We start from the raw sequence: 21,437 nt of genomic DNA, 5'->3' as shown, positions 1-21,437 counted from the left end.
ACGCGGCTTCTAAGGAGTTTTCTGCTCCAGGTGGCAGCGCGTTGCCTAGTTTGGGGCGCATTTTGAATGGAAAGATTTGGAGGGACGTGCCCACGCGTCTGCTGCGTGGACACGGCTCCCTGAGGTCCCATCTGCAGCCCCGGGACTTCTTGCTGCTCTTGCTCCTTAGACTTTCCAGGGGTCTCCGGCGAACCTAGACCCTTCCACCTGTCCCCAACCTCCGCGAACAGGGCTCAGGGTTCTGCCGTCGAGTCTGCCGACTTTAAAGGTCCAGCTGGAAGCGGGGCAGCAAAACGCAGGGAAGTCCAGTGGCCGCGGCTGTCGGATGCTCCCCGGGTAGCGGAGCGCCGCGTGGGCGGTCAGGGCGCCTGGAAGACCGAGGCTGAGGCCGCTGGGCAGGGTCCCCCGCCCCAAAGCTGCGTTCCTGTCCGCTGAGATAGCTCACAGGCAGCTTTTATTTTCGAAACCTCCTTTTTCTCATTTTTGAACAACGCCTCTGCCCCCCAGCTCGCTGCGGGGCTGGAAGAATGAGCAAACTGTAAACTTTGAGCGCTGGGTACAAGGCGAGCCTGGAAATCGGACACGAGGTCGGGGTGCCTTTGAGTTCAGAAAGGTGGAACAGGCTGGGTAAGTGTGAAATCCGCCCCGAGCCGGCCCTGCGGCGGTTCCCAGCGCGTTACTGCAAGGCGGGCGCCCCCGCCTCGCCTCGCCCCGCCCCGCCCCGCAGGGTAGGATTGACCCTCTTGCTAGAGACCTTTGAGGGGCTTCCTGGAGCCCTGAGCAGGGCTGGTCCTCAGGTTCAGTGGCAGGTCGTGGTGCCGGCCCCCGGATTTGGGGTGTACGTGTTGCTTTGGTGAACATTTGGTGACTGCGCCTCCCTGTGGCAGGACACCAACCACGATTTGCATTTCATTAATCGGGTAGCTGATTCCAGCTCTTTGGGTTATTTGCTGAGGTTTCAGTTAGTGACTTTTTCCCCCCCGTTGGGGGCTTTGAGGGGTGTGGCCTTCTTTTTGCGTGTCGCAGCCTGTGGTTAAGGGGGGAGGCTCGGGTGGAAGGCGGGCCTTCTGCTCCACTCCCCACTGAGAGCAGCACATTCACCTGCGGGAGACAGACAGCCTTTGTCCCTCTACTTCCACCTTCTATCCCTGAGCGTTTTTATTATAGAAATCTCCTGCCCACTGAAATACACGGGTACACTGAACACCCACAGGTGCGGCGGGAGGGAGGGAGGTTTCCCTTCCATTTGAAGCAAGTCCCAAAGGCTGTAGCAATTCAGTCAGTAATTATTTTAGCACCTTATTCTCCTCCAGCTCTGACCCATGCCCATCCCCCCCCGCCCCTCCCCAAAAGTAGAGCTGTATTCTCTGGACACCTCCTTGTTTCACTCTTGTCCTTTAAGGAACAGCACCTCCCCCTTCAAATTCATAATTGGGATGTGACCGCCAGGATTTCAGGCTGGGCTTCAGAGCCCCTTTAACATCTACTGCACACGTGCTCCTACCCTTACTGTGGGGTTATCTCTGGATAAACCCATCACAAATTGAATATATCATAAGTGGAAAATGCATTGAATACACCTACCGAGCGCCATAGCTTAGCCTAGCCTACCTTGAATGTGCTCTGAACACTTGCCTTAACCCACAGTTGGGCATCAGTTGTTCACCCTCGCGATGGCATGGCTGACTGGGAGCCACAGCTCGCTACCACTGTTGAGTATCACAAGAGAAGATCGTACTGCATATCAATAGACCAGGAGAAGATCAAAATTCAAAGTATGGTTTCTGCTGAATGTGTATCGCTTTCATGCCATCATAAAGTAAAAAACAATTGTTAGGTCAAATCATCCTAAGTTGGGGACTATCTGCACTTGTGGTAGCGTTGTGTGCATCCTTATGTACCGTATTTGCCGGCGTATAAGACGATTTTTTGGCCCTGAAAAATATGCCTCCAAGTGGGGGGTCGTCTTATACGCCAGGTACACTTCAGATAGACTGCCCATAGTGCTTGCCCTGTGCCATAGTGGCCTCCCGATGCCCGCCCACTTCATTCCACATACCGTTCAGGCATCAGCAGCGCTGCTGGGTGTATGCTCGGCTGTTATGCGATTTTGCTGTTATGCGATTTTACCACACTCGCAAAATCGCACACAGCCGACCATACACCCAGTATGATAGCGCAAAATCACGAATCGCGATACCATACTGGGTGTATGGTTGGCTGTGTGCGATTTTGCGAGTGTGGTAAATTCGGGTTACCGTATATTTCTTTACATATGCATTGAAGATTCGCGATTTTGCGCTATCATGGTGCCTGTTAGAATGTTGAAGAGCTCGCACTTGCGCACTAGTGAGGTCCCAGGGAGATGCTGATGCAAGGGTGGACCAGACTGCTATAGTGACAGGGCGGGCAAACAGGGAGCAGGGACCAATCAAATCAGGCTTTGTATACAGCCAACAGCCAACCACAATACTGCCCCATTGTACAGTACAGCATAGAAAATGTCGACCAGTCAAACCCCTATCATCCCTATCATGGCACCAAGATGTCGTTGATGAACTTTTAATATCAGATGATGAAGAGGAGTGTGAAGGCTTTTAAGGTGAAACTGTCACGCCAGCAAAATTGCTAGGGACTTGCCCGGCACTTGCTCTCTACCTCTATTTGTTATCTTACTTCTATCATTGACAGTCCCTCTAGGTTGTGGGCTGCTTGCCTGTGTTCCTGAGAAGCATCTACGGTACCAGTCTATAGAGTGTGTTTTCTTTAGTGAATTACCGGTATGTTTACCGGTAATAAACTTGCACTGTTTTATGTATATGTTTGATTACATACAGCCTTGTGACAGTTTTCCTGCATGTCATAAGCATTTGAATATAAATTAAAATGTTAAAATCAAATCTGATATTGTTTTACCTTTTATTTGGTGTGTGGAAGGTGTGCGGAAGAGGGGGTAGTCTTATACGGCGAGTATATAACAAACTCTGTATTTTGAGTGGAAATGTTAGGGGGTCGTCTTATACGCCCAGTCGTCTTATACGCCGGCAAATACGGTATTTATCTGTTTATCTACTTAGTGCAAGTTCCCAGCATTTTCTCTACATTATGATTGAAGTAGGCTTTTGTGGACTAAACTCACCCCTCCCATCACTAGGAGTTTTGGAACATTTCCACTCCTTATAGGGCTGAGGAAAATCAAACAAACAAATCAAGCCAAAATAACATAACTTTTATGTCCTCTTCCTTCCCCATCACCCCAGAGATTTTCTGCAGGCTTGAGAATTGGTCTGGTTAAGTGGTAGTTCTGGATACTTAAATGCTTAACCTTTAAGTCTGAAATAGTTTGCCTAATCAATAGGATGGGAATTTCTTTGTCTTGGTGAAGGGAGCATATTCAATATGCAGACATAGTTCAAGTGATTCTTGAAGCTTCAGGGTGCTGATGGCCACAATTGATGGAACTGAGAGCTGAAGGAGCATGACCTAGAAGAGACACTGGAATTTCCTTTCTTGAAGACCTAATGCCAGTTGGCTTGGGGTAATTTGCCTTCTTCTAAGAACAGCTGAACCCTGTGGCATGTGTGCCAGGCACTGGACTGGGCCCTGTCATACACCAACTTATTTAATTTTCATCCCATTTGCAGATGAAGGAGTAGGGACTCAGAATGGCTAGCAGGATTTGATGAAGGTTGATTGACTTGGATTCTGCACTGTGAGCCACTGTGCTGCCTGACCTCCTAAGAGCAGATCTCTAGCTGAGTTAGATCTCTAGTTAGTTTTGCAACATGAGGTTCTGGACCAAAGGCCAGTGCAGCCTTCTCCCAAGTGGCTTCCTGGCCCTGTAGAAGTCTGTGGGCAAAGTGGTGCTGCCTCAGCAGCCCCTCAGGGTTCACATGTGTCCCGGGCTTCACACGAGCATCTTCCCCAGTGCCTGGGTGGATGGAAGCCTTTCTTTTGGTGTGTAATTTTGTATAACTGAATCTTCAGTTAAAGAGAATGTTACTTTAACAATCATTTTCTGGACTAGATAATACATTTACATGATAACAACATGCAATAAACTAGGACTGAAAGGAAATGTAATTAACCAGATAAAGGCCGTCTATAAACAAATAAGCAGAGCTAACATCATACTTAATGGTGAAAAACTGAAAGCTTTACCCCTAAGGTCAGGAACAAGACAAGGATGTCTGTTCTCACCACTTGTATTCAACATTGCACCAGAGGTTCTAGCCAGGATAGTTAGGCAAGAAAATGAATGGATCTATTTACATTGTATATTCTTGAAAATGTGTTTCTTTTTTTTTTATTGTTTTATTGCTTAAAGTATTACAAAGAGTATTACATATATCTTCTCCCCCCACCCCTGGCCCTTGACAATCCCCTGGCCTTCCCTACTCCCCAGTGTCTTATGTCCATTGGTTATGCTTATATGCACGCATACAAGTCCTTCAGTTGATCTCTTACCCCCTCCCTTCCTGCCCCCCAACCCTCCCCGGCCTTCCCATTGTAGTTTGACTGTTCGTTCGAGGCAGCTCTGCCTCTGTATCTATTTTTGTTCATAAGTTTATAATGGTCTTTATTATCCATAAATGAGTGAGATTTGAAAATGTGTTTCAGAGTTTGTTCTGCGTCAGTACTTTTAAAGTACCAGATGGGTGTACAATAATCCTTTATTTTAAATACATGGTGATGAACATTTAAGTCATTTCTGATCTTTCTCTATAGCAGACAGTGCTGCTTTGACAAAGATCAGAACGGAATATCCTCATAGACAGCCCATTTCATAAAAGCATGGTTATTTATAAGATAGAATAATTGATAGGTCAGAGAGTTTGCATTTTAAAGTATTACCAATATTGCCAAATTGCTCTCCATAAAGAAGTTGTACCACCCTAGCTGGTTTGCTCAGTGGATAGAGCTGTTGGCCTGTGGACTGAAGGGTCCCTGGTTTGATTTTGGTCCAGGGCACATGCCTGGGTTGTAGGCTCAATCCCCAGTAGGGGGCGTGCAGGAGGCAGCCTATAGATGATTCTCTCTCATCATTGATGTTTCTCTCTCTCTCTCCCTCTCCCTTTCTCCCTGAAATCAATAAAAATATATTTTAAAGAAAAGAAGTTGTACCAATTTGCCTTCCTACCAGCCATGTACCAGCTGGCCTGTTTTCCTACACCTTCACCCATGCAGTGAGTTAGTCGACCTTTTGATCTTGACCATCTGATGGTAAACTTCTTAATTTGCCTTTCTCTGTTTGTGAGAGGCCGGAAAGATCATGTAAATTACTATTGTTCTCTGATGAGCTGGATGCTTTAGAGCAGCGGTTCTCAACCTGTGGGTCGCGACCCCTTTGGTGGTCGAACGACCCTTTCACAGGGGTCGCCTAAGACCATCCTGCACATCAGATATTTACATTACGATTCATAACAATAGCAACATTACAGTTATGAAGTAGCAACGAAAATAATTTTATAGTTGGGTCACAACATGAGGCACTGTATTTAAAGGGCCAGAAGGTTGAGAGAGATGTAGAATTCACCACAGAGAGCAGAATCAGGTCTCCAGGCCAAGGAAGCTGCACAGAAACGCAGAAGAGGGTGTGAGTCAGAAGGTGAACTAGCTTTAGGGTCATTAACCAGAGCCATCTGTTGGGCTCCTCCTTTGTGTGAGAAACTCCCAGGTTCCTAAGAGCAGGTTAGTCAGGAAGACGTCAGGACTCATTAACTATTGAAAGTGCAGTTCTTCCATTGCTCACGTCTGCACTTGGATTTAGAAGCACATCGAGAGGCTGGGAGAGAGGAGTGGCCTGATGTTATGCCCAAACGCATGCTATGGGCACTGCTCATGCTCACACAAACCAGATCTAGGTGCAGGGAGTGGAAAACCTCTGAAAAATAACCACAGCTTTGTTCTGTGCTTTCTCTCAGGAACTGTCTACCTTGACCATGCAGGAGCCACGCTATTCCCCGAGAGCCAGCTCAGGAGCTTCACTCGTGATCTCCTGGAGAATGTTTATGGTAAAGAAGAACACACCATCACTGATTCTTGCATTGGGCGTTAGCCAACTACATTCAGTGGATAGGTCTCTGCTTAATAAATGTTGGGTTAATAGACTGGGACTGAGCCGGGACCCAGAGCTGAATAAGCAGGCAAACACATGTCATTCCTTACAACACGCGTGCGGCCAGGATGGGGTAACTGGCTCAGGGGCATGTGTGTCCCTTCCAGAGGAAAGGCACAGGGGCACAAGGTGCTGTATTTGGTGGTGGGATGGCCTCTGGGACTGGCACTGTACACAGAGAGGGACAACAGGGGGAACATGCATGCATTCACTCACTCCATAAATATTTGTCAGCCACTCTGGTGTCGGGGGCATGGTGCAAATGGGCACAAAGTAAGCAGTCCCTGCCTTCATGGACTCTGGTCTAGTTAGGGCTAGACCTCAAGTCAGGGATCCCCAAGTAAATGTTAATTACCAACGCTGTGAAGGGCTGTGAACCGAAGGCCTCTGGGCCATGAGGTCTGGACCTGCAGAGTGACAGCAGGTGGGCAGTGTGAGCGGCAGGGAAATTTCCTCAGGAGCGGGCTCGATGCTGGAGGAGGAGCAGGAATTCCCTCGGAAGAGTCAGGAGAAGGGCAAAGGGAACAAATGAGCCAGGACCCTGCTGTGGTTTCAGGAACCAGCCCAGGAACTCAGAGGGAGGCATGAATGGAAGGGCAGGTAGGTACCTTATAGGTCTCTGTAGAGCTTGAACTTTATTCTAGAAATGATGGCCAGTCACTGAAAGCATTGATCAGCAGCACAATGTGATCAGGAGATAACTTTGGAAAGCGATGTTGAAAAACAGTAGTAGCAGGTGTAACCATGGTAATGATAATAGCAATAAATGATAATAATAACCTGTACTGAGCACTCATTGTGCTTCAGGTACTGTTCCAAATGCTTTGTCTGTATTATCTCTCCATCCTCAGGGCAAGCTCAGGCGCAGGTTCTGTTATCTCTCCTGCTGTCCAAGGGAGGAAACTGCCCGGGGAGGCAGGTCATTACTCTGAGGCCACATTGTCAGGAAGCGCTGGGGCTGGGGCAGTCAGGGCAGCTGCGTTTCTAGGCAGCTTGGCTCCCTGGAGTTAATGAACAGAACTGGGCTGGCCACCTGTTGGGAAACTGGTAGAAGAGGTTCTCGTATTGGCTGACTTCCAGTTCCAAAGGCTCTTCCTAGACCCTGTCTTGTTTGTTTTACTTGCTTTGTTTGTTTAGCAGGTTTTTTTTTTAAAAAAATTTTTTTTAAATTGATTTCAGAGAGAAAGGGAGAGGAAGAGAGAGAGAGAGAAGCATCAATGATGAGAGAGAATCATTGATTGCCTGCCTCCTGCATGCCTCACAATGGGGATCTAGCCCACAACTTGGATATGTGCCCTGACCGAGAATTGAACTATGACCTTCTAGTTCATAGGTCTACGCTCATCAACTGAGCCATGCCGACTGGGCCAGATTCCTTGAGTTATATTTTATATCCATAAAATTCACATATTTCAAGTGTACAATTCAGTGATTTTTAGTCTAACTATAAATCATTTAGAATATTTTCATTCCCCCAATAAAATCTCCGATGCCCATTCACAGTTGATCTCTGTTGCTCCCCCAACCCCTCAACCTGCCCCTCTCTCTCCCCTCACTCTCACCCCAAGCCACCAATGATCTACTACTTTCTGTATCTTTATATAGTCATCTTTGCTGGACATCTATATATATATAAAAGGTTAATATGCAAAGTGTCCCCTCTGGAGTTTGATCAGGAGACCCGGAGTTCGATCACTTGCTATGATGTGTGCCGACCACCAGGGGGCAGCACAGCATGAAGGAAGGCCTCAGCCAGCAGCGGGGGAAGGAAGGCCCTAGCTGGCAGCTGGAAGGCCCCAATTGGCCCTGATTGCCAGCCAGTCATAGGGACCCTACCCATGCATGAATTTTGTGCACCAGGCCTTTAGTTTTATATAAGTGGATCATGCAATATGTGATCTCTGTGTCTGATGTCTTTTTTTTTTTAAATCTTTATTGTTGAAAGTCTTACATATGTCCCCTTCTTTTCCTCCATTTGACCCCTTGTAGCCCACCCCCACTTAGCATGCTTTTGAAGTTCATGCATGACATAGTCCAGCCGTGGGCAAACTACGGCCCGTTTGAAATGAATAAAACTATTGAAAAAAAAAGACCGTACCCTTTTATGTAATGATGTTTACTTTGAATTTACATTAGTTCACACAAACACTACATCCATGCTTTTGTTCCGGCCCTCCGGTCCAGTTTAAGAACCCATTGTGGCCCTCGAGTCAGAAAGTTTGCCCACCCCTGACATAGTCAGTAGTTTTTTCCTCTTTATTGCCAAATAATTTTTCATTGTATGGATATGTTACATTTTATCTATCTGTTCACCAATTGATTGACATTTATGTTCCCAGAATTTAGCTTTACAAATAGAGCTGCTATGAACATTCTTGTGCATGAATCTTTGTGTGGACATGTTTCCATTTCTATTGAGTATGTAGGAGTGGAATCATATAATAGTTTTATGCTTAACTTTTTGAGAAACCACAGGAGAGGATTTTGGATGAACAGAAAAGGAGAGATCATAAGTAGTGAGTGACTGATGGCCTTGCCTTTGTAACCCCCCAGGTAACCCTCACAGCCAGAGCATCAGCAGCAAGCTCACCCAGGACACCGTGGAGCAGGTGCGCTACAGGTGAGCGGCAGGGAGGCTCTCCTAGTGCATGGGCATGCTTCCCACACCTGCCCACATCCCAGGCAATGAACTGGTTTCAGGAAGGTCACATTCAGTTAAATGGCCACACACACAATGATAAAGATCAGGGTCTGAGGTTGGGAAGGTGAGAGTGAGCAGGTGCCAATGGGGGCCGACCAGGAGCACAGGGAGGCAGCTGAGGTGTGTACCGCGGTGTGTGTGGCTCTGGGCTGCTGCCCTCGTTCCTGGGCACCAGAGTGATAAGGAGTGACACAGGTCCTAAGTCTTGTTTTTAGAGAGAATAAAAACAGTTTCTCTGGTTTTCCTTTTCATGTTTCATTAGGCATCTTGTTTTATTCATCCCCCTTTTTACTAATATTTGCACATCAAACAGCTCTGTATTTTTCCACATGTAGTAATTAGCGTTCGGGAAATAATTTCCAAGAGGTACCTAAAGTTACTTGAATTGATACAATTTCAAATTATTTCCAATTTGAAACGGATACTGGGTTGCCAGTATTAAAAAGCAACGTGAAACAAGCTGGGGACTTAAAACTTAAGGTGGAGCCAGAGTAGACCAAGGGGGGAAGGTATTTTCAACTAAGGCTAAGGCAGCTGAGGGTTCTCAGCTCCTCCGTGGGGGCGGGGACCTGGGAGGCAGGTGATTTTGCCAGTTTGAATCCGTTGGTCGTCTCTTCCCACACCTGCTCTGACTTCACGGTGATGGCAGAGCCTCTCTGAGTTTGTTCTAGCTATTCAGGCAGAGAGGTGCATGTGTAGCGGGAATGCAGCTCATTGCAAACAGAGCGCTGAGTGAGCCCAGCCGCCGCGATGCTGTGTTTTCCAGGGTCCTGGCGCACTTCCACGCCTCCCCAGAGGACTACAGCGTGATTTTCACCGCCGGGAGCACGGCTGCCCTTAAACTGGTGGCGGAAGCCTTCCCGTGGGTGTCCCGGGGCCCCGGGAGCAGCGGGAGCCTGTTCTGTTACCTCACCGACAGCCACACCTCCGTGGTGGGCATGCGGATGGTCGCCACAGCCAGGGGTGTCACTTCCATCCCGGTCAGGCCGGAGGACATGTGGTCGGCGGAGAAACGGGGTGCTGCCGCCAGCGACCCCGACTGCCAGCTTCCGCATCTCTTCTGTTATCCGGCTCAGAGTAACTTCTCTGGCACCCGGTACCCTCTGTCCTGGATAGGAGAGGTCAGGGCGGGGCGCATGTGCCCGGTGAGCGCGCCCGCACCCGGGCGGTGGTTCGTGCTGCTGGACGCAGCCTCCTACGCCAGCACCTCCCCTTTGGACCTGTCGGCGCACCCGGCGGATTTCGTCTCCCTCTCCTTCTACAAGATCTTCGGCTTCCCCACCGGCCTGGGGGCGCTGCTGGTGCACAATCGGGTGGCTCCCCTGCTGAAGAAAACCTACTTTGGAGGAGGCACAGCCGCTGCATACCTGGCGGGAGAAGACTTCTACATCCCCAGGCCATCGGTGGCAGAAAGGTCACCTCGCGTGGGAGTGGCTGGGGCAGAGTCCAGAAGTCTGGGGTCTGGCTGTGCAGCCTGTAGGGTTGTGCAGGGGGGTCGGGGGGTGGGGGGCTGGGCCACTGGGGTCAGGGTCGGCCGTTCCTGGCAGGGACGAAGGCTGGGCAGGCTCAGATGTGGGAGGCAGAGGCCACAGCGCAGTGAACTCTGCTCCCGTTTGCGGGGCCCCTTTAGCGGTGGGAGCACAAGGGCTGCGGGTGAGGGCTGCACGCAGAAGAGGTGAGAGGACCTCACAGAGGAAGGAGGGAGGCCCCAGGCCTTTGCACAGAGTGCTGGAGAGGGGTGTCTATGAAAGCAGCGATTTGGGCGGTTTTGAACAATCGTGCACACAGGTTGACAGCATAGCTGGCTTTCAGCAGCTAGAATCAGCTCAGCTTGGCCCTGGTTAATAGGAGGAATCAATTCAACGAGAGGCCACCAGGCTTGTGGGCACCGTGAACAGCTGCCTCTGTGAGCCCCGCTGTGCGCTACAAAGGACAGTGGAGGGCAGGCAGCTACTTGGCATCCAGTGGCACAGGCCTCTGCTGGGGTTTTCCCAGGCGGCAGGGCAGGCGTCTGGTTCATGCTCAGGAATTTCCCAGATGTGAGAGGCCGAAACTGGTAGCTGGGAACTCGGGGTTCCGCTGGTTCCAACAGGAGGGGGTGCCGCGGGGTTGGGGTAGGTTGGGTCACCTGCTGGTGTCTGAGAAGGCCTGGGGCCTGGATGGGAAGGGGGTCAGATCCCCCACAGACCCAGGTGCAGACTCCAGGGTCCTGCAGAGAAGGAGGTGGCTTTGGCAGTAGAGTTGTTGGTTATGGGTCTAGGCCCCAGAGCTGGTTTCACTGGGGAGCGAGTCCTGACTCCAACACACCCCAGCTGTGTGGGCAGGGGCATGTGGCTTGATCTCTGCACCTCCTGTTTTTCCCATAAAGTGGGTCTCTAGCCTTGGCCGGTGTGGCTCAGTTGGTTCAGTGTCATCCCATAGACCGAAAGGTTGCCGGTTCAATTCCTGGTCAGGGCACATACCTAGGTTGTGGGTTTGATCCCCGGTTGGGGCACATATGGGAAGGCACTAATTGATGTTTCTCCCTCACACTGATTTTTTTCCCTCTCGCTCTTCCCCTCTCTCTCAAATCAACAAGCATGTCCTCGGGCGAGGATTAAAAATAAAAAAAAGTGGTTCTCTAAAAGGATACAGTTCTTTAGCGCTAATAGGTGAAGCACCAAGATGGAGTTGGCATAAATACATTGTGAGGCTATTTGATGTCTCTTTTATTGAGAACATCCCATAGTTGGGGGACTCTAAAACAGAAACACTAATGTAAAGCCTTTTGAATACAAGTGTGATAAGTTAATGTGTAACATAATTAAGTGAGAAAAGAAAGACAGGCACAACATATAAATTAAAGGCAGAAGAACATGACAACCCAAACTTTATTGAGCCAATAGGCAGAGAGAAGTGGGCAGCTTGTTCCAGGCGGTGTGGGTGGGCTGGGCTGGCCCAGACCACTGTCCTTCCATTTGGGTGGGTTGTCTTACAGCAGCTGCCACACCGCGACTCCCAGCAAGCTGAATTTTTTTCCTGTGAACTTAGGACTAGAACTCAAGAAATTTAATACACAACTTACATGTTTCTTGAGCATGTTACCTAGACCATGTGTGCAAAGCCCTCTGTCCCGAGGAGGAGTGTGATGCTTACGAGGCAGCAGGGAGAAGGTGTTCACAGATGTGGCCGAGCCCGAGTCATTACACGCCACACATGCACGTGGAGACGCGACCCCGCTTGACTCCTTCCCTCACTCTGGTTACAGGTTTGAGGATGGCACCATCCCGTTCCTTGACGTGATAGCGCTCAAACACGGATTTGATGCCCTAGAGCGCCTCACAGGTAGGGGGACATTGTTATCCTGTGGAATTTGCTCCCGTAGCCCACGTCCTCCTGGGAGCCCAGCCGGGGTGACTCAGATGAAGGAGTGGGTGTGTGACCGGCTAATGGCCGCTGTACAGAGCCCGCCTTTAGAGCCAGCGCTAAAGAACTTCTAAGTGATTCCTGAGGCAAAAGCAAGGGCCTGAGGCTTTTTTGTCAGTTACAGAGCATTGTTACAGGTAAGAGGCAGCCCGAGGCAGGAAGGGACTAGCCTCAAAGGAGCAGGGGAGACGTCGGCTCCTGCACTGGGACCGGTTACAGGTCCCGATACCTTCCTCCGCTCTGACCTTGCTGGGTGCCCCCTGCCCCCGCCCCCGCTCCCGGGATACATGGCTGGCCTGCTTATCCACGGAGGCGCTTGTGCTCAGAGAGGCCGAGTGCCTTCTCCAGGGCCAGGGAGCCGGCAAGTGGGAGGCCTGGATTTAAACCCAGGACAACTAAGGCCTGACCCGAGCCTCCAACGCGATGCCTGCTACTGGCCTTTGCACGTTTCTCACATGACGAGCGCTTAGGGGTGTGGGCAGATTGGGGCGCTCACTGTAGGCTGACACAGACAGATGGGCAGATTGGGGCGCTCACTGTAGGCTGACACAGACAGATGCCACTTCCCATCCCCTGGGGCTTGACCCAAAGGTACAGGCCTGGAGGAACCTCCTTCTGGTGAGCCGGGCATCCGCTGTCCTGCTATGCTCCTTCTAGAGCAGCGGTTCTCAACCTGTGGGTCACGACCCCTTTGGGGTCGAACAACCCTTTCACGGGGGTTGCCTAAGACCATCGGAAAACACATATATAATTACATATTGTTTTGGTGATTAATCACTATGCTTTAATTATGTTCAATTTGTAACAATGAAATTGGGGGTCACCACAACATGAGGAACTGTATTAAAGGGTCGTGGCATTAGGAAGGTTGAGAACCACTGTTCTAGAGGCTGAGCTTCTAGAGCTGGCGGCACCACTTGAACCACCATGTGGAGAGGGCTCTGAGGTGAACCAGGGGCGTGACTTTATGGTTAGGCAGCCCTTTCTCTGTCTCTTATTTCACAGTCTTGGGACCCTGCAGGCCTTAGCCCAACATGGGAGGCAGACGGGCCTCATGGGAGGAGAGAGGTGCCCTGCAGGGAGGTGGGTGGGCATCATCCAGGACACTGAAAATGAGCACTTTCCCCAGGAAAGATATCACATGGCCCTCAAATGCAAGTGGCAGGGTCTGACAGGGCCAGGGCACCTTGAAAGTAGATCGACAATTTCAGTTTTCCAATAAAGCAAACCCCGATTTTTCCAACTTAATTTTTTAAAAATGATTGTAGTAAGCCTGTACGATATATCTATCTATCTATCTATCTATCTATCTATCTATCTATCTATCTCAGGTGTTCCCATGGGAAAATTCAGCCATGGAAACTTGTTTAGTACCAAAGACCTAAACATTTATCGTATGGGCAGTACCAAATATTTATAAGTATTTAAAATTATTAATATCAGGTCCAAGTTTGCCAGTTATAATAACCTCTCTTTTAAGAAACGAGAATGAATGTTATATAAGCTACTAATTCTCTCTGGCGTTTTCTCCTGTGTTCGAGGTGGCATGGAGAATGTGCAGCAGCACACCTTCACCCTGGCTCGGTACACCTATGCCGCCCTGTGCTCCCTCCGGTACCCCAACGGGGCCCCGGTGGTGCGCATCTACAGCGACTCTGAGTTCCGCAGCCCCGAGGCGCAGGGCCCAGTCATCAATTTTAACGTGCTCGACGCCAGCGGGAACGTCGTGGGTTACTCCCAGGTGGGTTTTCTTTCTGTTGCACCCACCTGTTCACAGCAGGATCGCTCTTGTCTGGGACTCAGCAGCCTCCCCAATCTGGAAACGTGCAGTCAAGGCCTCGGACCTTGGCAGAAGCTGTGACGAAGCCCAGATTCGGCTGCGGAGGCCAGGCCCTGCCTAGGAAGCTCTTTGCAAGCATGCCTGCTTAGTCCTTCAGCCCTCTTTATCCAGCCAGTAGTCAACTGCAAGTGGGAAGAGAGAGGCGCGTCTCTGACAGCAGTGCAAAGGGACAGAGCTGCTAGCAAAGAGGACGCCCTAAAGTCCTGTGAACAGGAAAGCAGTGGAGACCAAGCGCCATGTCCAAGGTCATTGATGTAGACAACTTGGTAGCCCCAATGGCACTCGAGAGCATATCACAGTGTCATGCAAAGTCATAGGTGCGCTCTCACCATTTGTTTGCATGTTGCTTGCAACTCAGAACTCTTTTTTTCTTTTATGACAAGTGGAAACAACGTCCTTAGTACCACAGAAGCCCTTGCTTGTGCCATGGCTCACACATAGCATGAGTTCAAAGGCTTTGGTAGGTTGGTTGTAAAGGCGTTTCTGCAGGTATATCCTTTGTGTCTATTTTCTCATGAAAACAGTGCTGGTAGTGCTCTGTAAGTCAGGAACTGCTTGCATTCTTGCCATAGTTGAGTAAGCTGGTCACTGGCCAGTCTTTTAAAACATCTGAAGTCACACCAAGCACTCAGACATGGCGGTTGTCGGTCACCGGATGGAGTGTTACAGACTGGGCGTGGGGAGCCCGGGTCCTTCCCGGAGCCCGGGTTCCTGCAGCTGCTCTGCGAGGAGCAGATGTGACCATCAGATACCTTTGGAAGACGGTTGTCTTCTTCCCTGGAAAGCTGCTATCCCCACACACCTTTATCAAACCCAGAATTTCTCAAACAAAATCCATTTCTCAAGGAATAATTTTTTCCTCTTCTGAATAGCCACAAACTTTCTGAGGAATAAACTTGAGAAATATTCTTCTGGGTTTTCACTGGTGTTGGGGACACAACCATCTCTTGGGTAGGTTGACTGCAGACCCCCTAGAGCCCCTTAGCCATACACCCGAAGAAGCAGCCCCAAAACTACTCAGAAGCATGTAATTTGAATTGTGTGTGTGTGTGTGTGTGTGTGTGTGAAAAATGCATGGAGACAAAAGGTTTGTCTTCTTTGATATGCTATTTTAGGTCATTGGTAAAATAAGTTTTATTCTTTAAAAAATGTATTTGTATTGATTTCAGAGAGGAAGGGGGAGGGAGAGAAAGATAGAAACATCAATGATGAGAGAGAATAATTGATCAGCTGCCTCCTGCATGCCCCACCCTGGGGATCAAGCCTGCAATCCAGGCATGTGCTCTGAATGTGAATCAAACTGTGACCTCCTGATTCATAGGTCGACACTCAACCACTGAACCACGCCGGTTGGGAAAATAAGTTTTCTTCTTAAACCTAAACTCAGCTTATGTTTCCTGAGGGGTAGAGGAAGATGGTGTGAAGTGCGCTGTGGCAGGTAGCGCGGGGAAGAATTCCCATTTGCTCAGAGATGCTTCAAAGAAGAGGGACCGGCAGGGAGAGGGAGCGGCCTGTCCAGGCTCCTCACTGACTGCACCAGGAATGTCATTCCCACAGCCGAGTGTCTCCCTCTGTGCGTTTGTGGAGGAAGCTGGTCCCACGCGTAGATTCCGGGGCTGAGGCCTGGCCAGCTGTGCCGGTGCAGGAAGCCCCGCTGTGTTCCTCCTGGGCTGAAGGAGCTTCACAGTGTGGGGACCAGATGGTGTCTTGGTTGGGTTTGGCTGTCTCTTTCCGGAGTGTGTAAAAAAAATGTAGCCTTCTCTGAGAAGCCTTTGGGTTCATGTTTTAGACATCCAGGCCTCCTATTTTCATTCTGGATTCAGATTCTGACTGTCCCTTGCTGGCTCTGGGCGCTTGGGGAAGTTAATTCAAACTCTCCATGTCTATATGAAGTGGGGGTAACAATGCACCTTGCTGATAGTGTTGTCATGAGGATTAAATGAGAGACACAGACAGCCCCTTAGTACAAGGCCTGGGATGAAGCAAATGCTCAATAAACATTGAGCACAAAGGCTTCTGGGCGGGGAGTCTTGGGTGCTACCTGGTGGTCAGGCCTGTTCCTCCCCCTTCCTGGATGCAGGGCTCATCCAGCCACAGCAACTGCACCTCGCTGGGCACAGAACAGGCCTGCGTGGGACTCAGCAGGGTTGAGAGGGAGAGAAAACTCAGCCATGATGGGAAATTTGGGTGAAGGGAAGTATGGCCCAAACAGCATCTTTTACTACATCCTCTTCTGGGGGGGGTTCCTGTCTCTTCCCCTTGACTCTTGGTGGGTTTACGACTTGCTTATAACCAATAGAATGTCCCAGGTGATATTGGATGCCTTTGGGGGCTAGGTCAGGAAAACTGATGCCCGTTGGCCTTCTTCCCTGGGTCACTCGCTTTTGGAGCCCTGAGTGACCATGTAAGCAGTCTTCCCTGAGGCTGTCCTGCTGTGAGGAAGCCAAGCCCGGGAGAGGCCACGGGTGGGCACTATATGGTGGCAGTGCTGTTTCGAGCCCGCCTCGCTGGGGAGGCCAGAAGCACACATGAGTCAGCCAGTCTCCAGGTGATTCCACCCTCCAAAGCCACCTCAATCCCTGCTTTTGAGTCCCCCCAACCGAGACTTGAGAAATTAAGAATCAGAGTCAGGTCACCCTCTCTGCCCTTTCTCAATTCCTGACCCACCGTAGCCGGGAGCACAATAAAATGGTTGTTTTATTCCACCAAGTTTGGGTGGCTTGCTTCGCAGCAATGATAACTAGGAGTGGGTGGGGAGAAGGGTGCCACGGTGACATCTGATTTAGTGTGGCGGGAGTTGGGGTCGGGGAGTGAGGCGCTTCCCTAGGGGCACCATTGCCACTAATCCCTTACTAGAGTGCTGTTCTCAGAATGTCCACCAGAGGGCGCTTTTGCAACAAATCCCTTCCACCCTGGGAATAGGGTTGGCTAGATCCAGAGGTGCTGCCTGGTCTCATCTCAGATTCCGAGATGTCATGATCGGATTTCCACATCACTGAGCTGTTCCTGAGGGAAAAGGAGTGGAGTTGTTTTCGGAGGCCTCCTGGTTCAGCCCAGAGAATAGCTTCTTCTCATTCTGATAGTCCAGGGGAGACAGCCATGGTCTTGACAAGAGAGGTACCATTGCCAGCACTGCCCAGCCAGGGCCCAGGCTGGCCCAGGTGACCTGTGGTCTGCAGAGGGCGCCCTATCCTCGTGGCTGCTCTGGCGACCCAACATGTGACTTCCCAGGGAGGAAAGTTCAAGGGCTTACCCCACTGGTCAAGCTGTATTTGTCTCCCTGAACGCAGTTAGGTGACTCCCCTGAATTTAACCTGAGTCACCGGGGCTGAGGCCCCTCACTGGGCCTCCAGGCCCTTGGAGGAACGGAGCCCTTGGCCCACAGCAGAAGAGCTGGGCCAAATGCCCCCCATGCTAACCCTGCCTGTGTGTCTTGAGTGAATGTGAATCACCTCCCTGCGCTGCCAGGGGGACAGGAAAGCACGTTGGAACTTCTGGATTAAACAGCAGTTCTGAGATTCAGCCCAAAGTTAGGACATTATGAAAAGCAAATTGATAACACACAGGCTCAACACAGTGATGTCTTCACTCCAGGCTGTGAGCTGCTCTGAGTGGTAGCTCAGCTGGGCCTGCTCTGGAATCAACCCTGTGGCAGAGGGTGCCAGGGGCTGCCCATGTTGTGCTCAGGTTCTGTACTTATTCATCTCGCTTGAAATGCGTGGGCCCTAACTTGGAATTTGGCCTAAACTCGATACGTTCTCTCTGTATTTTTTTTTAAGTAGTTTTTTTTGATAGGGGGAGAGAGAGAGAGAGAGAGAGGGAGAGAGAGAGAGAAAGAGAAAGAGAAAGGTTTGTTGTTCCACTTATTTATGCATTCATTGGTTGATTCTTGTATGTGTCCTGACCGGGACTGAACCCCCAACCTTGGTGTATCAGGATGATGCTCTAACCAATCAAGCTACCTGGCCAGGGCGATACTTTCTCTTTTCTCAGGCAAACATCTCTATCCCACTGGATAAATCTCAATGATCAGTAACATCTTAGACAATGTGTTTAGTAAACTTGTGAAGATCATGGCACTTTAGAACAAACTTGCAGGCTCCTGTTTTCATTTTATTGTTAGGAAAGAGAGGTCCAGATAGTGACCCAAAACTCTCCCAGGCCACTAACGCCGGCCATTCCTCACCTGGTTCCGTGTCACATTCAACCCGCAGGTGGAGAAGATGGCCAGTCTTTTCAACATCCAGGTGCGCACTGGCTGCTTCTGCAACACGGGGGCCTGCCAGCGGCACCTGGGGATCAGCGACGAGATGGTCAAGAAACACCTTCAGGTGGGTGTCAGGCCCTGCGGCCCAGAGGCCCAGACGCTTGCCAGCAACACCCCAGGGTGGTGCCCCCGAGAATCCCGGAGGCTGGCCTCGTGTTGTGTGGCGCTGGCTCATTTTCTAAACCCACCCTGTGGATGTGCAAAGGAAGCAGATCAACAAACATGGAAAATGCTTCCGGATGGTATCTCCATAAGTCATTTGTTACTTTGAAGGCAAAATGTAAAGGCTGAAGAGGGGTTTTGACAGGGGGCGCTTAATTAGTCCAGTCCGATCAGGGTGAAAATCTCCAAGCTGGAGTCTCCTTTTTCTGGGCTGGGTGAGGGGGGACCCTTCCAGGGGCGTCCTGCATCCATCAGAACTGCCCCCCCCCCACCTCCACTGAGGATTTCACTTCAAGGGAAAGCTGTTTGAAACCCTTTCATAACAGTTTGAGTGGCAGAGAGCCCTCATTTATTTAGGAATAGTTTCAACTTGAGTTTTGTTTGGTTGCCAGTAAATATCGCATATATTAGATCCCGACCAACCACGACCAGTTTTATTTGAGAAGAGAGAGAGGGAAGCTCAGAACACAAACAGGGAAGTCCAGGTGTGATGTTTGATCCTGTGGAATGAGTGCGGGGGGGGCCCCCCTCCCTGGAGGACTGACCCGGATTAGGTGCTGGGGAGGGGGCGTCCTGGGCAGTGACCAGCACCGGGGCGCTGAGCTCTGAGAGGCATGGGGACCTCTCACCTTTCTTCCGCTGCTGCCCAGCATGGACCCTTGAGCTTCCTTTGGCTTTGGCTCACGTAGTGGCCTCAGGAGGGTGGTTGATAGGGCAGCAGCTCAAAGGGCAGCTGCCAGGGATGCAGGCCTCCCTGGTTCTGAAAGGCTGAGGGTGTGGCCAGCGGGTGTCCTCCCACCTTAGCCCTGGGTAGACCCTGAAGGTGAGCCCTGGGCGCTGCGGGAGCTTTCGTCATCTTTCCGTACCCCTCTCTGCCAGTGGGCTCTGTGCGCAGCTCGCAGCCTCAGTAGATGCTTTCCGCGAAGTGTTTCCTTTAAGCCAGCGGTTCTCAACCTGTGGGTCGCGGCCCCTTTGGTGGTCGAATAGGGGTCGCCTAAGACCATCTGCATATCAGATATTTACATTACGATTCATAACAGTAGCAACATTACAGTTATGAAGTAGCAACAAAAATAATTTTACGGTTGGGTCACAACATGAGGAACTGTATTTAAAGGGCCAGAAGGTTGAGAACCACTGCTTTAAGCTTTTAATGGCCCCTGGAGATCAGTGTTGACCCCAATTTGCACTTGAGCAAAGGGCGATCTAGGCAGTGAGCCCTGCTTGCGGGACGACGTCGCAGGCACGCAGCCCAGGTGAGAGGTGCGATTCCATTTTCTGGGTCCATTTTATTTTACAAGATGAATGAAATCCATCTGTGAGGAGCAGCTGACTTCATTCCCTTCTCTTCCAGGCTGGTCATGTTTGTGGAGATGACGTGGACCTCGTAGATGGGCAGCCGACAGGGTCTGTGAGGATCTCATTTGGATACATGTCTACTCTTGAGGATGCCCAAGCCTTTCTCAAGTTCATCATAGACACCCGACTGCGCCCGCAACGTAGCCAGCCTGTTCCTCAGGCCGCCCCTGGGGAGGCTGGCACCGCACCAGCAGAGAGCGAGGCTCAGAGCACCGTGCCCGTCACTCTGTCCACCACCGTGCACACCACTGTGCCCACCACCATTCCCGCCACCATGCCCGCCACCGTGCATACCACTGTGCCCGCCACTGTGCACACCACTCTGTCCACCACCGTGCACACCACTGTGCCCACCACCATTCCCGCCACCATGCCCGCCACCGTGCATACCACTGTGCCCGCCACTCTGTCCACCACCGTGCCCACCACCGTGCTTGCCACCGTGCCCGCCACTGTGCCCGTCACTCTGTCCACCACCGTGCCTGCCACCATGCCCACCACCGTGCCCACCACTCTGCCCGCCACTGGGCACAGACCTAGTCCCTCTCCTCGGGAAGACACCCCCACAGCCTCCAGGGCCGGGAATGACTGGACCTCGGCTGTGGGTGCTGTGTGTTTGCAACCGCCTCTGCAGGAGGCCACTGGGACCCTGCAGGCCCCTCCAGAGAAAGCGGCAGCAGCCCCGTGTGGGGGCCTTGGGCCACATGTCATCACCAACCTTTTCCTCTACCCCATCAAATCCTGTGCTGCGTTTGAGGTAAGGGTTTAACGGCAGAACGGGGAGTGCTTGTTTTTTTTGTTTATAATGTGGGTTTTTTTGGGCAAAGTTAAGAAAAAAATACAGAATGTGAAAAAAAAAAAACCATGCAGAAAATTCCACTCAAGGTCAGAGTGTTGTGATGTCTGAAGAGCCGTTCTGTCGGCCTTTCTTGGTTAGGGCTGACCTTTGAACAGGGCTCTGCCTGCGGGAGCCTTGAGGGGACCCTGAGTGGTGAACGCCCGCTCACTGTTTTTATTTATTTTTTATTTTTATAATATATTTCTTTATTGGTTTCAGGGAGGAAAGGAGAGGGAGAGAGAGAGAAACATCAATGATGAGAGAGAATCATCAATCGGCTGCTTCCTGCATGCCCCCCACTGGGGATCGAGCCCACAACCCGGGCATGTGCCCTTGACTGGAATCGAACTGGGACCCTTCAGTCCGCAGGCAGGTGCTCTATCCACTGAGCCAAACCGGCCAGGGCCCGCCTGCTTACTGTTGATAGTTATGGATACAACGTTCAGCGAATGCATGGGCTGCCTCCCTAATGTGGCATTTCATGTGCCTTGTTTCATTTGATTCTAAAAACAATAATATGAGGCGCATGGTAATATCATCCCCATTTTGTAGAGATGGAGCCCGAAGGCCACTGAGGTGAAGCGCTTTACCCGGGTCTGACAGGGCAGAGCAGGGATTTGAACCCAGGTCTGTGACTCCTTACGCAACTTGTTCCCCTCAGCCCTCCCGTGGACGTGAACTATGCTCTGTCTTAAAAGCAGCTGGCCTGGGGTCACCCAAGCTGGGAGACGGGAGTGGCCTCACCTC

General features: G+C 50.8%; 1 protein-coding gene across 1 annotated transcript in view; it reads left to right on the top strand.

Moving 5' to 3' along the window:
- MOCOS (molybdenum cofactor sulfurase) overlaps positions 1–21,437 on the top strand; it is a 44,117-nt gene that overhangs the window by 590 nt on the left and 22,090 nt on the right. The window contains exons 2-10 of the mRNA XM_015565559.1: positions 508–627; positions 3,651–3,688; positions 5,925–6,014; positions 8,672–8,738; positions 9,586–10,233; positions 12,067–12,143; positions 13,766–13,965; positions 18,279–18,395; positions 19,848–20,609. Coding sequence (XP_015421045.1) covers positions 508–627; positions 3,651–3,688; positions 5,925–6,014; positions 8,672–8,738; positions 9,586–10,233; positions 12,067–12,143; positions 13,766–13,965; positions 18,279–18,395; positions 19,848–20,609 — 2,119 coding nt within the window. The remainder of the gene's footprint in view (positions 1–507; positions 628–3,650; positions 3,689–5,924; positions 6,015–8,671; positions 8,739–9,585; positions 10,234–12,066; positions 12,144–13,765; positions 13,966–18,278; positions 18,396–19,847; positions 20,610–21,437) is intronic.

The sequence above is a fragment of the Myotis davidii genome, unplaced genomic scaffold, assembly GCF_000327345.1.
Source record: "Myotis davidii unplaced genomic scaffold, ASM32734v1 scaffold259, whole genome shotgun sequence".
NCBI lineage: Eukaryota > Metazoa > Chordata > Mammalia > Chiroptera > Vespertilionidae > Myotis > Myotis davidii.
Note: the sequence above shows the minus strand (reverse complement) of the source record. Positions and strands in the feature narration are given on the sequence as shown.